General features: G+C 33.0%; 1 protein-coding gene across 1 annotated transcript in view; it reads right to left on the bottom strand.

The window, feature by feature from the left end:
• Positions 1 to 17,067, bottom strand: part of Cfap47 (cilia and flagella associated protein 47) — a 423,126-nt gene that overhangs the window by 363,388 nt on the left and 42,671 nt on the right. The window contains exons 14-16 of the mRNA XM_033760546.1: positions 14,989 to 15,205; positions 14,458 to 14,699; positions 2,791 to 2,921 (exon numbers count right to left, since the gene is read on the bottom strand). Coding sequence (XP_033616437.1) covers positions 2,791 to 2,921; positions 14,458 to 14,699; positions 14,989 to 15,205 — 590 coding nt within the window. The remainder of the gene's footprint in view (positions 1 to 2,790; positions 2,922 to 14,457; positions 14,700 to 14,988; positions 15,206 to 17,067) is intronic.

The following is a 17,067-nucleotide window of genomic DNA, read 5'->3' as shown; positions in this document are numbered from 1 at the left end:
AAAAAAAAAAAAAAAAAAAAAAAAAAAAAAACTTACAGTGATAATGTCATAGGAGAAATTTTATTTTGGTAACTGGGTTATACTGCTCATAATTATACTTTTAGGCCTTAGCTCTTTAAGCATTTTTGACAAATACATCTAGATATTTTGGTGGTAATAATTATGATGATAATAATATATTTATTGTGTTCCCAGTATGAGCCAGGCATATTAGTTCTTTATATACATTTTTGCTAGGATCCAACAGACCAGAAAATAACTAGAGGGCAGCTGAACTATATGACTTATCTTTAAATACCAAGTCTACACAAGGCCTGATACAGAGTGTGGGCTATGTAATTAACTGTTAGATAAATTGATGATGGTACTGTCATTTTTCACAGCTGAAGAAATCAATCTTTAAGGTGATTATGGAGTCATACAATGGTTAAATAACATTTATCAACACTTCAAAATACATATAAATCTATTTAATAATTTGGATGCATCAATCTAATGTTGTATCTTTACAGCTAAAAATAAAACCCTTACTGTAATAAAAGTCAGTACCGCACATGGCAAAAAGGACAAAGTAATAACACCAGTGGTAAAAAATATATTTGCATTCCAATAACTCAAGTTTTTATCTTCATGCTGATTTTTAAAACATGAAGTGTTTTCAGGCATTGTGGTGTTAAGAGGAAGAAAAATAAAATGGAATATTTAAAATGTATTTTCAAACTGAGGAAGACACGGTAATTAAGATAATTCTATAGCAGATGTGAATCTGGGAATAAAAAAACACTTATCAATCTCAGAAAGAATCTTAGAATCTCCTTAATTATGTACAGAGCATTACTATATGCTATATAAAAGAGGGTTCAAAGGTCACCTAAATATATGAAACATGTTGCCAAGTGAATTTGTCCAGGCATGTTTCTACTAGAAATTTTCTCATAGAGCTTAAAATGCTGATAATGTACATTTTGTTTATTTAGGAATGAGGACATAGTTAACTGTGATTCAGAGAACTATGCAGACACAGGTCTCCCCTTCCTCATTCCACACAAAGTACTTCACAAACCAGTAAACTGTAGAACATTTTTTCTTCATTTATCAATTGAGTCACTGGTAAACTTGTCATACAGTTATTATAGGGATTAAATTAGCTAACACATGAACAGCATGGTACTAGATACATAATAATTACTCAATAAATGGTATCAATTATTAACTCTAAATTAGTTCATCTTTTATCTATTAGAAAAATATGCAGAGTGAGAACATCAGCAAATCTATAATAGTAAACTTGAACATGATTACATAAATAAGTTTTAAAATCTGTAATATATCACCAAAACATAGTCCTAAGAATGGTAATGTAAAATTATTATAATGACTAAATTTTCTGTAGTGATTGTTGTGATACTGGTGATTGAACCTGGGGAGTGAGTTGTACTCTCAGATCTTTTTTTTTTCTATAATCACCCAATAAAATCTTGCTAAATTGTACAGGCTGGCCTTGATTTCGTGATCCTCTTATATTAGCCTACTGGGTAGTTGGGCATGTATCACTGTGCCTGGCTATGGTAGCTAAACATTTGAAATAACCCATATCCATATTACCAGTGTGAAGGGTAAGTGATAGTAAAGTCATAAAACTGGATACTATTCAGGAATGAGAATGAATAATCTACAACCATATGCCAGCATAAATTAATCCCATAAATTTAGAGATCAAATAAAGCAACATATGAAAAAGCATATACAGATTTGATTAAATGTATTTATAAAGTTTAGAATCAAAATTAATCTATACCTGTAGAAGTAAGGAAACTGATGACCCTGGAAGAGACCCCGAGAGAAATATGAACTAGGGGTGGTTCTTTTGTAATACTAACCATGTTTTGTGTTTGATCTTGCTGAACTCATACTGGTTTACAAAAGTGTTTTAAATTTGTGAAGATTAAGTGTGCTTGAATCTGTACGTATCCATCAACAGACTGTTTTACAAACCATATTAAGTAATTTATACATAAGGAAAACCAGTAGGAGTCAGCTTGCTTCAAATATGCAGTAGAAGAATACTGTGTTATGACTGTCATTTTCCATCACCACAGTTGGTAAATCTCTTATATCTTAGGTTTCAATCCTTCCCAGCTAAAACACATAAGAGCAATATCATATCGTAGAGATAGATAGAGATGGAATTCTGTAAAACGCATTTGTATTGTTTTAAATTTCCAAGAACATTGACTGGGAATAAAATAAAGTATACTCTCAAAAAAAAGAAACTATAAAATTATCTATTGCAGCTTTAACTTTCCCCTTATTTTTATCAAAAGAAGTATTTTCTGTTTAAATAAAAATGTCTATTTGCAATGTAAATTACATATCCATTTTATGTTGGATTATTAACTAATGCAACTAGAATATTAATAGTCCAATACAGTAGGGCCAAATATAATTCTATTTTTCTTTGCTATCTATTAGTAAAATAATTTTAAGTGGTTTAAATGATGTTATTATGTATTTGTAGAGTCTCTGACAATCTAATATTGTCTTAAAAATATCTTAGATTTCTGAGTTCATTTTAAATAACATAAAATTTTTTGTTAAAGTCTTCATTTGTAGTAGACAAGATGATTCATGAAATATCTAAGGCAATGTAGTTAAATAAATATTTAATTAAAAGTTTTTTCATACATTATATAATTATACATATATATGATACATATTCAAGTATAGACGAGCAAATACTCGATAGTTACAAGCATGAAAATAAAAATTATGTTCAAGAGAAATAATTACATTCGCAACACATTGTAGCATTAAGGTGTTTCCATCAACAACATGAAGAATAAAGTGCCCTCTTTCTGGAGAAGTGAAACCTGGCTGCCATGTTATTTCACATTCCATTGATGAATAGGCTTCAATAATGCCTACAAAGAATATATAAAGAAAAGAAGATATATACCACATTTTTATTAAATTGAGTTTTGTTACTACTGAAAGTCACATATAGCCTAAAAAATGAAATGGATTGGAATTATACAACAAATTATTAAGATTAAATTATATAATAGGAAAGTAAGTGAGATATTATCAAATGAGCACAGACACAGGATTTGATTAAATCTAATATGCACACCATATTTCTCAATTTTAATAGACAAATGAAAATACGTCAATCTTTGTAAAACAACACAAAATATGTCATGAAGCAAACATTAAGTTTAGAGAGGGCTTTAAATGCAAAATACTGAAAATTGTTATCCTTCATCAAAGTGGTCCTCTATTTCTCAAACTTATTTCATACTTATCAACACCAGACAATCACCTTTCTGAGGACAGAATTACCATTACTACAAATTATTTTTTGAGACATATATATCTCTAGATAGAGATGTAGATTGTAATATAGCTTATAGTAATTAACATACTTCTGTAATTAAAGTGCATTGAGAATCACGGGGTATCAGGCACATTTCGTGTAAGATAGTCCACTTATTTATATTCATGAATACCTTTGGAGCAAGGAAAAGCATATTTTAAGGAAAAATTACTCAGAAGTTCTTGCTTTCATAAAAGAGGAGTCTCTAAAATTCAGCAGCACTGGGCAATGAATGATTATCATGAGCTTTAGCTTGTGTCAGTCTGGTTGTTACAGAAAGATAACAATACATGTAGATGTATTAGCAGTGTATGATGCTCAGAAAGCACACATCAGATATTAACTCTCTTGAATGCTGACACTACTCTAGGCACAGTAACTTATAAAGGGAGAGAACCTCTAATAGTCTGATTAAGTTCCATCAAGATTAATTCAACCGTAACAAAAAAAGTTCTGTTACAGGACTTTCAATAGATCGGTATGTATCTTATGTGATAGTAAGTCTAAGAATAGATACTATAGGGCTCTCTTAACAGACTGAAAATGGCTGCAAAAACCAAAATACCTTCTAACTACCTATTCGACTCTTCCTTAATATGTGGCCTTTCTAAGAAGTGTGGAAAGGCATTACATGCCATAGTAATTAAAAGAGCAGAAATTCTAGTTCCAGACTTCCTGGTTCAAGTTTCAAATCTGCCACTTACTAGCTCAAACATTGGGAAATTTAACTGATTCTCTGTAATTCAGTTCAAAGATACTTAAATATGGAAAATTGCACCTAACTCGAAGCCTTCCTAGTACTAAATATATATACATATATATATATATATATAGTACAATATTGGTAATAAAAATAAATTTAGATTCTATGTATTATATAAATTTATGTCAAATAAATATATGTACATTTATATGCATACATACACACACATATATATACATATATATATGTATATATATGTATATATATATATATATTTGAAACAGTGTCAGCACATAGGAAGAGGATGGAACTAAAATAAAACTTTTGTCTGTATGGCTTTTTTAACTTCTAAAAATTTTATTAGTATGTTTGCAGTACATGCAATTTACAATCATCATAGGGAGTGGGTACATGTATGAACTAAAGCTTGTTTCTTTTTTAATCTCCTTCCCTCCCTTCTTCCTCCCTCCTCCTCTAATTCCTCTATACCAAATTAATTATTATTTATGGTATTAATCTTATCTCATATTATGGCATATAATGTTTACATTTAATGAGGTTGTTAAGTTGCTGTACATGGCATAACTTTATTTCTCCTTCCATTCTTTCTCACCCCTCACACTTGTTCCCTTGGATCAGTTTGCTCTTGCAACAGATCCCTCTACTTGATCCTTTCCATCTATCCTTTATTATTTTCTTTGTATTTTGTCTCACTCAAATGAGAGATACCATAGGGTATTTAAGCTTGTGTGTCTGGTTTATTTCACTCATCATTATATTTTCCAGGTGCATCCATTTCCTTTTTTTTTTAATTGAGTTTATTGGTACTAGGTATACAGTACAGTTACATTCATTACTGGGATCTTGTACCTATTACACGACAGGTCTTGGTTCTCATTTTTTCCCCTTGTCCCTATCCTCCCTTCACCCCCTCCTCCCCGCGCCATTTACAGACACTTTAATTCCATTTTTTCATTTTCTCACATTTTTTTCTTTTCCCTTATTCCCCCTCCCTACCCTTCCCATTTTCCCTACACCTTTAGCCCTTTTCTTCCTATTTCACATTTGTTAATTATCCCATTAGGTGCTTGAGTACTATTATAGTTTTTCACACCAGAGAAACTATTCAGTATTTACACATGCGTGACTTATTTATTTCACTTAGGAGTATATCCTCAAAATGTATCCATTTTCCTATGAATGACTCTAATTTCTCATTCTTTATGGCTGAGTAGTATTCCGTTTTATAGAAAAACCACATCATCTTCATCCAGTTTCCAAATGATGGGCTAATGGGCTGTTTCCAAGTTTTAGCTATTACAAACTGTGCTGCTATAAACATACGTGAGCATATGTCACTGTGATATGATTCTTTTAGTTCTTTTGGAAGATACCCAGTAGAGCTATGGCTGGGTCAAATGGAACCTCTAGTCCCAGCTCTTTGAGGTATCTCCATATTGATTTCCATAATGGTTGTACCAGTCTGCACTCCCACCAACAACGGAGAAGGGTTCCTTTCTCCCCACAACCCCGCCAGCATTTGTTATTGTGTGATTTCTTGATAGCAGCCATTCTTTGTGGGATGAGGTGGAATTTCAATGTTGTTTTCAACTGCATCTCTCGAATGACCACGACCATTGATGTGGAACATTTTTTCATATATTTACTTGCTGCTTTTACTTCTTTGTCTGAGAAATGTCTGTTCATTTCAGATGTCCATTTTTTAAACGGGTCTTTATATTGGGGGGGCTGATAATGTTTTGAGTTCTTTATATATTCTAGATAATAGTACTTTGTCTGAGGAGCAGCTGGTAAAAAGTTTTTCCCACATTGTAGGTTGTCCTCTTAGTTCAGCTGATGGTTTCTTTTTCAGTACAGAAGTTTTTAATAAGAAGAGATCTCTCTTGTTGATTCTTTCTGCTAGTTCCTGTGCTACTGAGGATTTGTTCATAAAGTCTTTTCCGATGCCAATGTTTTCAAGAGTTCTGCCTAACTTATCTTTCAGCAAGTTTACTGTTTCTGTTTTAATATTTACATCTTTAACCCACTTGGATTTTAATTTAGTGCATGGTGAAAGATAATGGTCTAGTTTTAATCTTTGGCAGGTTGAGATCCAGTTTTTCCAACACTATTTATTAAAGAGGCTATCTTTCCTCCAGTGGGGATGGTCAGCTCCTTTGTCAAAGATGAGGTAGCTGAGTACATCTGGATTTGTTTTTGTGTCTTCCAGTCTGTTCCACTCATCCTAAGGTCTGTTTCTTTGCCAGTACCATGCTGTTTTTATCACAGTGGCTTTGTAGTAAAGTTTCAAATTGGGAATTGTTACATGCGCTGCTATGTGTCTGTTGCCTAGGATGGCTTTTGCTATTCTAGGTCTCTTATGGTTCCAAATAAATTTTTGGATTCTTCTTTCTAGTTCTGTGAAGTATAGTGTTGGAATTTCAACTGGCATAGCATTGAATCTGTATAGAAGTGTTGGTAATATGGCCATTTTCACTATGTTGATTCTTCCTACCCAGGAGCAGGGGATGTCTTTCCATTTTCTTATATCCTCTTCAATCTCTTTTTTCAGAGTCCTGTAGTTTTCAATGTAGAGGTCTTTTGCTTCTTTTGTTAGGTTGATTCCTAGATACTTCATTTTTTTGGATGCTATTGTGAAAGGAATTGTTTCCCTTATTTCTCTCTCTGTGAGTCCGTTATTTGTGTACAAGAAGGCTATTGATTTTGGGGTGTTGACCTTGTATCCTGCTACTCTGCTAAATGTGTCAATTAAGTCTAGAAGTCTTTTGGTGGAGATTTTTGGGTCTTCAATGTAGAGTATCATATCGTCACCAAATAATGACAGTTTAACTTCTTCCTTTCCTATCTTTATTGCTTTAATTTCTTTCTCTTGTCTAACTGCTATGGCTAATGTTTCCGGAACTATATCGAAGAGGAGTGGTGTAGTGGGCATCCTTGTCTTTTTCCTGATTTTAACGTGAAGGTTTTCAGTTTTGGGCCATTTAATATGATGTTGGCTGTTGGTTTTTCATAGATAGCCTTCATTAAGTCGAGATAAAGACCATCTATTACAATTTTTTTGCAGGGTTTTTATCAAGAATTGGTGTTCAATTTTGTCATATGCTTTTTCTGCATCTATCGAGATCATGTGGTTTTTGTCCTTGACTTTGTTAATATAGTGTATTACATTTATTGATTTACATATGTTGAACTATCCTTGCTTCTCTGGAATAAATACGACTTAGTCAGGATGTATGATCTTTTTGATGATCCTCTGTATTCTGTTTGCTAATATCTTGTTAAGGATTTTTGCATCCATATTCATTAAGGAGATTGGCCTGTAGTTCTCTTTTTTAGCTGCCTCTTTCCCTAGTTTGGGAATCAAAGTGATACTTGCTTCCAGGAATGAATTTGGAAGTATTGCTTCCCTTTCAATTTCATTGAAAAGTTTGAAGAGTAATGGTAGTAGTTCTTTTCTAAATGTCTTGTAAAATTCAGCAGTGAATCCATCAGGACCTGGGCTTTTCTTTGTTGGTAAGTTTTTAATTACATTTTCAATTTCACTGATTGTAATTGCGGTGTTTAAAATGTTTTTATCTTCTTTGCTCAACTTTGGTAATTCATAAGTATTTAAAAATCTGTCCATTTTTCTGTGCTTTCCATTTTATTAGAGTACAGCTTCTAAAAGTAGGTATTAATGATCCTAGGGATTTCTGTTGTATCTGCTGTGACTTCGCCTTTTTCAATTCTGATTTCATGAATCTGAGCCTTTTCTTTCCTTTTTTTGATAAGGTTTTCTAAGGGTTTATCAATTTTATTTGTTCTTTCAAAAAAACCAACTCTTCGATTCATTTATTTTTTGTATCATTTTCTTGGTTTCCATTACATTGATTTCTCCATTTTCTTATAAATATCTCAAATGTATCATTCTTTACAACCAAGTAGTATTCTACTACATACATACAGATATTTCTTGATCCAACAGTCTTTTGATGCACATACTGATTGCTCTCAGGATTTAGGCATTATTAATTGTGCTGTTATAAACATTGGTATGCAAGTATCCCTGTAGTATAATGTCTTAAGCTCTTTGGGGAAGACACCTAGCAGGGGATTGCTGAGTCATATGGAATTTCTAATTTCAGTTTTTTGAGAAATCTCCATATTGATTTCCATAATGGTTGTATCAGTTTTTACATTCTCACCAGCAATAAAGAAGGGTTCCTTTTTCACCACAGCCATGCCAGCATTTGTTACTGTTTGATGTCTTAATGATTGCCATTCTTCCCAGAGTAAGATGGAATCTTACTATTGTTTTAATTTTCTAAATGTTGAATGCTGTTTTCATATATTTGTTGATCATTTGTATTTCTTCCTCTGTGAAGTGTCTGTTCAATTCTGTTACCCACTTCTTGACTGAGTCTTTGATTTTAGGTGGTTCAGTTTTTTTGAGTACATCACATATTCCAAATATTAGTCTTCTGTCTAAGGAGTAGCTGTCAAAAATGTTTTCCCATTCTGTAGGTTGTCTCTTCATTCTAATTGATTATTTTGCTATACAGAAGTTTTTTAGTCTGATATAATCCTATTTGTTGATCCTTCTGCTATTTCTTGTGCAACTGAGGTTGTTTAGAAAGTTCCTTCCTACACCTATGTCTTCATGGTAACTTTCAAGATATACTGATTAGAAGAGACAAAGAAGGTCACTATGTATTAGTTAAGGCAACAACCCAACAAGAAGAGATAACATTGATAAACATATATGCATCAAATACCACAGCACATACATTCATAAAACAAAAATTGCTGAAATTAATAGATCAAATAAACATTAACACAATCACTATAGTGGATTTTAACACCCCACTTTTGCAAAGAGATAGAGCAAGTAAAAATAACTCAATAAAGAGGAAGGGGAAGGAAGGGAAAAGCAAAAAACAAGAAAAGAAAAAATTGGAAACAAATTATTTGTAAATTAGGAGGGAAAGAGGAGTTGAAGGGAGAGGAGAAGAATGGGGAAAAAAAGAATCAAGATGTATCATGTACATGTACAAATTCCATATGATGAATGTGATCGTTATGTTTACCTAAAATGTACCAATAACTTAATTTTTAAAAATCAATAAAGAGGGCTGGAGATTTAGCTCAGTGGTGACACCACCTGCCTCGCAAGCTCAAGGTCCTGAATTGGATCCCCAGTACAAAAAAATAAGATAAAAGAAAGAAAGAAATACCAGAGCTAAACCACATCTTTGAATATATGTAGTTAATAGATATTTATAGAGTATTCCACCCCTCTGCAACATAATATTCATTCTTTTCCACAGCACATGGTACTTTTTCTAAGATAGATAACATATTAGTCCACATAACCTGCTTAAGTTAATATAAAATAATTGACATCACCCCATGCATACTATCATACCACTGTGCAATGAAAATAGAAATCAATGATAGAAGAAATTTCAGAAAAGGCAAAAGCTCCTGAAAAAATTAACAACATACTCCTAAACAACTAATGGGCCAAAGAATAAATCAAATAAAAAAATTTTTTTATAAATTTATGGAAGTTAATGACAATGACTGTATAACTTACCAAACCTCTGGGGCAAAATGAAAGCAGTTCTCACAACATAGAGAAACTATTTGGTATTTACACATGTGTATCCTATTTATTTCACTTAAGAGTATAGTCTCGAAGTGCATCCATTTAGCTATAAATGTCTCTAATTTCTCATTCTTTATGGTTGAGGGTTGAGTAGTGCTCCATTTTGTTTTAAACACACACACACACACACACACACACACACACACACTCTTTATCCACTCTCCAATTGATAGGCAATTGGGTTATTTCCAAGTTCTAGCTATTACAAACTATGTGTGCAAATAAGAATCAAAAGATATACTAGATAAAGTGAAATAGGAAGACAAGGTACAAAGGAGAAGGGGAAGCGGTAGGGATAGGGGAAAGGAAAGATGGGAATGGAGTTAATATGAGAAAAGGAAAAATGGAAACAAGTCTTTGTAAATAGGGAGGATTGAAAGGGTTAAAGGAGAGCAGGGGAGTGGGAAAAATAAGAACCAAGATATGTAAAGGTACAAATTTCCAATGATGAATGTCATTATATTGTATAACTAAAATGTACCAATAAAACTAATTTTGAAAAGAAAGCAATTCCAAGAGGAAAACTCACTGCATTCAATGCTCACATTAGGAAAACAGAGCTACCCTCCAAAAACACCCTTAGGCAAAATCTTAACATACTTGAGAAAAAACAAATCAGTTCGAAACAAAAATTAAGTAAGTAAAATTATAAAAAGGGGAGAAGAAATCAATGAAATTGAGACTAAAAAAAAGTAAAATCTAAAAGTATCAAAGAGCTCATTCTTTGAAAGAATATAAATAAAACAAATAAGACCTTAGCCAGACTTACCAAGAGAAAGACTTACATCAAAGAAATTAGAAATGAAAAAGATGAAATCACAAGACACTGTAAAAATCCAGAAGATAGCATGTACTTTAAAAAATTATATTTCAAAATAGATGCATGGATCTGTTCAAAACAATAATTCATATATAATAAATAAATAAAAATAACAAAACTAATGCATAATGAGAGCAAAAATGATGGGGAAAATTTTAATTAACCCAAGAAGTAGAGGAGGTAGCATCTGAATAGGAGGAGAACAAAGCTTGAAGGAAATGTAATCATCACAATATTATACATAGTACATGGATCTGGTTATCTAATTTTTCCCTTCAGGATTCTTATGCGTATCAGGGAACAGAACAAAGAAAATGGCTGGCTTAATTGAGCATGGTCACAATTGGTAGGACAGGTGCTGCATATTGTCAAGGAATGAGATAACTGAGAAATATAATGAGAATGAAATGACTGAAGACAAATCCGAAGACTGAATCAGTGTTTCAGTAAGGACAGAGACAGAAAAGAAAAAGAAACAGAAGCATAAATCATACCTATTGAAAAAAATCAAATTAGAAGTGAATTCTATCTCAAAATAAAACAAACATATGCATGGATAATGACTAAAAATCACTCATAGAAATTAATTCTATCTCAGAAAATATGAATCCACTTTTACTTTCTCCCCTTACAAAGTATGCAGTCCAAATACAAATTCAAAACATATCATGACTCAAGGAGAAAGAACAGACACAAAAGAAGTTTTCATTTTTGAATTGTTACTTTTAAAAAAAGGCAGAAGGTATGATTAAATGTATTGTCCAGAATGTAAAATCAGTATAGCCTAAGGAAAATAGCCTCATAAAAATCACTATCTTTATACAATGAGGCAAAAAACAATATAAAAATATTATCTGAATACAGAACAAATTTATGTATATATGTAAATTAATGTACTACACACCTTCAAAATTATAAAAAATAGATTAAAGTGTTGTATCATTGTATTTGTAGACTAGAAAATGAACATAAATACTAATATTACTAATCTAAACAATTTATTTGGAATTAAATAACTTCATGAGTTTATGACTTAGTGGTTGTTTGATTAAAAGAAATATGACAAGCCATTGGGAACTCAAAGGTAAATACTGAAATCTCCCCTATAAAAATAATAGTTCTAAACACCAAAAGAAGTATAGCTGGTGCTACAGTTTATAATAAACATTGTGATGTTATTTATAGTTTATAAAAAAATTATATTTTGTATATTATCATTGAATTTCTATAGAAATCACAAGGGACATCCCAGTCATTTTAGTCCTCATTAGATCGAGAAATACAGGGAAAATCATTAATGTTCTGTGCTTTTTAGACACCTTTAGAGAAATATCAGGTCATTGGTCAGAACCTATAGCTGGAATATTTATAACTGTTCAAACAAATTAAAGTATATTTAGAATATATTAAATGCATGAAAATATGATATCTTTGTTCACTAATTATTTTATTTCAATAGAACCCAGTATTATCAGTATTATAAAAAATTGGTTAAATGAATTTGCAAAATATTGATGAAAGTGTACCTCACATACTTAATAAATTATGAACTGAGATTGTGTTAAATCAATCCAGCTTAGTATAGGCATATCAATTATCTCCAAATGTAATGAGTGGACAGACCCGCTCTTGAACTTACTAAATTTAATCAACATCTCCACCAAGAGCTTAACATTAAAAGTGAGTGAATTTAATTTAATACTTATGGCTATTTTTATAGCACTTCCTGTTACAAACACAGAAGTATATAAAAATTTTGGTTTGACCATTCTCATATGCACCAGAAAATAAAGTGAAAGCAGTATTTCTACAAACCAATATTCTTTTGTGACATGAATTACTATAGAATATTTTTAGATTCTAAACAATGACTATTTCTAAATTAGAAATATAGGAGGAAGGGAAGGGAAATAAAGACAGAAGGAAGAAAATAGGAAGTTAGTAACTAATAATACAGATTGATGATAAGATGCACAACAGGCTATTATTCTGGGTACAATTTCAGAAGGAAAAAGGACAAAGAGAAACATAAAATTTTATCAGTCACATAGCTAACTATTTGGCACCTACTTATATATTTTGTATAACAGAAATTTTCCATATGTTTAATCTTTATGATTTATATTGTCCCTTCAGTTTACAGACAAGGCAACTAGTACTCATAGAATATTCCAATCCAGATTAAAAAAAAAAACTAGTGAGAAGGCAAGATTAGTTTTGAGATCAAGTCCATTCACACAGAATTAGATTTCAGCTTCCTTTAAAGCACTACATGAACCACTGAAGATACAAAGATTCATATCTTTCCATATTCCCGATAAGGCATAACATATACAAAAACTGAAGATGTCATGTTGATCATTCACATGTAACTTGCGATTTTATTTACTTAAATGATACGTTGGGTCTTGATAAGGTTCTCACAGAACATCACAATGATGTTTGACAAATCTAACAGGCTACTTGGTTAAAGTCAGAGTTCAGCAGTTACCAGAGTTCCTTTTGTAACAGGCTTGTTATATGAAATTGCAGATTTCAGAGAACAGCAGGAGCAAAGTTAAGAGGATGCTTAACAGATACAGAAGACTGCTGGGCACAGTGGTGCACACCTGTAATCCCAGCACTCCAAGAGGCTGAGGAAGGAAGATTGCAAGACTGAGCTCAGCCAGCCTGATCAATTTAGTGATTTAAGAAGATTCTGTCTCAGAAAATAAAATTAAAATTAAAACAGAGCTCAGGATACAGTTCAGTACGAAGCCCTGGGTTCAGTCCCCTGTACCACATACACACAGAAAAATACAAATGACCATCAAAAACAATAAGGCTGAGATTGTTCTCTATTTATTTTCTTGATTAACAATTTTGGGTTTTGATTTTATTAGATGTATTAAATATTGATTATAATTTATTGAAAAGTTCTCAACCACCAAAAATTTAAGTCATTCAGAGTCATATCTCATCACAATTATCTTATGAAATTACACAAAAAATCACTGTGTCCACTAATATCTGTGATTATTGCTTTTATTTGTCAGTATAGCCAAACTGTGACACTCCATTATTTGGTCAACACCAATCTACCTGTTACTATGAAGGTGTTACTTAGATGTGATTAATATTTAAGTCCGTAGACTCTTAAAAACATTGGCAAAGATCATATATATTTAAAGTTGCATATTGTTTTTATTATTTTTTTCTTTTTATTGAGTTTATTGGTACAATCTAGGTATGCAGTACAGTTACATTCATTACTGGGATCCTGTACCTTCACATGACAGGTCTTGGTTCTCATTTTTTCCCCTTGTCCCTGCCCTCCCTTCACCCCTAAAGTTGCATATTGTGATGAGTTATATCATGTATATATTGTGATGGTATCACCAGCAAATTAATTAACATTCAGATTAATTTTTATAAAATTAATTTTCATAAAATAGTGAGTCTTACCCAATAAGCTGAAAGCCTTAAGAGATGAGAAAACCCTGAGGAAATATTAATTCTGCTTCCACAATCCCCTTGGACTAAAGACTACACCATCAACATTTTTCTGAGTATCCAGCCTGCACTGGAAAGTTCAGACAAGCCAGGCCACCCAACTGTGTAAGCCTAGCCAGTTCCTTAAAACAACTTTCTTTATCATCCCAATCTCCACTTCCATCTTTATCTCTGTCTCCTACTGGTTTTGTTTCTCTGAAGAATCCTAACTAGTACAAGATCCACACTTTCAAATCATATTTATGTATGCAAAAATAAGTTCCCTTAGTAACAGTTATCTAGGCTATTTCTATGCTCTAGGCACAAATACCCAGTAGACAGAAAATGATTAATACCTAAATACATGGATGAATTAATGTATAAGTGCATGTATAAATCAAATGAAAAGAATCAACCATTACCTTTAGCAGGACGAATGGAAAATGCAATCCCTTTTACTGAGTTTCCTGGTTGCCATCCAAACTGCGCAGACCGATTCTGATTATTATACAACCTAACTGTCCCCCAGAAGCATGTTTTCAACAAGAATCCTCGTGGTCTCAAAACTATCTCATCTGAAGATATCTCAAGTTTTACTGGCAGGACTTCTGCTATCACTAAGATGTGTCCACCAGGTACGCTGTTCACTGTAAAGGAGAAAGATCTGCAATACAACAAAATAATCCAAACTTAAGTGGTAATAGCACTTCATAGTTACAGAATTGTTACATATAAAATTGCATATACTATAGATTAATATACATATTTAATTAATAGTGTGCAATAATCTGAAGTGATTATGAAAGACAAGTAGAAGACTACTAAAATACAAACCTATGAATCTACAAATTGATGCACATATAGTGTCTATATTTTGGAATCAAATATAGTATACTCTACAATTATTTAATTACAATTATGATTCTAAAAGTACAGAAATTTGAAAATCTTACCTCCAAAATTTTCCAATGGTAGAACTTTCAAATATTATTGGAATATGAGTACTGGATATAGGTGGAATCACATATGAAAATATTTTAGTTTTCTGAAGTTCTTCAAAATTGATATCTAATTGAATCAATATATGCATAGATAGCATATTAATAAAATGCAGTAGCTGAATATTTGTCGAGTTCACACAAATATCACCAAAGTTAAGGACAGAGGGACCTTTATAAAAAAATGAAAAGTAAGTTATTGAGTTTAATGTTGGCAAATGTGTTCATTCATTTTGCATGTTTTCAAAATTTATTTCCATCAAGTTTAATACAAATGATATCAAAAATATTCACTATTAGCTACATTTTCATCTAATTACTATAACTTGGTATTTGGAAATTTTTGCCTAAAATTCAAAATGAATATATTCTAATTATATGAAAAATTGTAGGATAAAATAAGCATAATAAAACTCAGCACACTAATTTGTAACACTCCACCCATCTTTCTACTTCCAATAAAATTATTTTATTAACTTATTTGTAACTTACAAAAATGGGGAATTTGCCCACTAATCATGACCTAAAATTTCCCTTTAAGTACTAAAGAGATTTCAACATGATTAAGTAGAGAAGGAGCTACACTGGAGAAGCTCAGATAAGAGACACAGGATAATGTATTCTGAAATAGGGGAAGGCAAATACACCCAGAAATGGAAAGTTAAAGATGAAAGATGAATTTTCTAGATTGAACCAAATATCTGAGTTGTTAAAAAAGAGAAGCAGAGCCACTGCTGGTCAGCTGCCACCCCCCACTCCCACACACACACTCTTTTTTTTTTTTTTTTTTTTTTTTTTTTTTTAAAAAAAATTTGGTTTTGGTTTTTTGAGACAGGGTCTCACTATGTACTTGAGACTGACCTGGAACTCACTATGTAGCCCAGGCTGGTCTCGAACTCACAGTGATACTCCTGCCTCAGCCTCCCAAGTGCTGGGATTACAGGCATGCACCACCACACATACAATCTTTACCTAGGAAACACATCATCTTGGGATCAATTTTAACCTAAGAGAAGGAGACATCACTGTAAAAGCCAGTAGACTCCTTACATACTTTCCCTGATACTTGAAAGAGAAAAGGCAGGATGAGAATTAATTATAGCTAGGGATCCAGCAATCAGAAATGCTACCAGAGTATTTGGCAATACAAAGGCAATCTGGCCCCTCTCATCCTCCCAAATACCAGGGAATAATGTGTCCTTGTATCATCTTACTCATTGCTCAGCACCAACAAGGGAACCCAGAGAAAGCTGAACACCAAGAAATGTGGGAAGCACCACGCTTGCTGACAGGGAGCCACAAGTAGTATCACAGGAGACATGAGAGAGAGAGGAAAAGAGTCAATGGAATCAGACCAGAACGAGTGCTTTCCGATCATTTCTTCAATCATCAGAAATATCCAACACAGTGCGAAATCCTGCCCACTGCCTACTATCCCTCAAGGGCAAAGAAGGCACTCCGCTGAGGCTGAGCACTATGCTAAATTCGACTGGTTGGAAAATGGAGCTCTTGAGACAAGAGACCAGGGATGATTAAAGATCTAAGGATGAAAGAATAGAGGGTCATCTGGGGAAAAGGGCTTCTGGTGATATACTGGGCAGAAGACCTGGCCTAATTACTTTCTCATCACTGAGACACAATAGCTGACATCCACAATTCAAAGGAGGAAAGATTTATTTTGGTTTAAGGTTTACAGAAGTTTCAGCACATAGCTCCAAGGCAGGGAGGCGTGGGAGAGAACTGCTTATGGCACACCAGCAAGTGGGGAGGGGAAGGGGAGGGGGGGAGGGGGGAGAGATGGGGAAAGAGAGAGATCAAAGAGGTGCAGGGAAGGGAGATAGGTCCTTCTATGCCCACAGTGACACTCCTGTTCAAACAGACCACCCCCCAAACAGCAAGATGTCCCATAATCCAGTCACCTCCCAAAAGACACACCTAAGAGTTCATGAGGCTTTAACTGCACATTAGAATGACAGAAACCAAAATAAGAACCCTGGAGAGAGAACATGGACTTGACCACCCTGCCCTGCAGGG

The sequence above is a fragment of the Fukomys damarensis genome, unplaced genomic scaffold, assembly GCF_012274545.1.
Source record: "Fukomys damarensis isolate Sample0158 unplaced genomic scaffold, DMR_v1.0_HiC HiC_scaffold_39, whole genome shotgun sequence".
NCBI lineage: Eukaryota > Metazoa > Chordata > Mammalia > Rodentia > Bathyergidae > Fukomys > Fukomys damarensis.
This window is presented reverse-complemented; position numbering and strand designations above follow the sequence as displayed.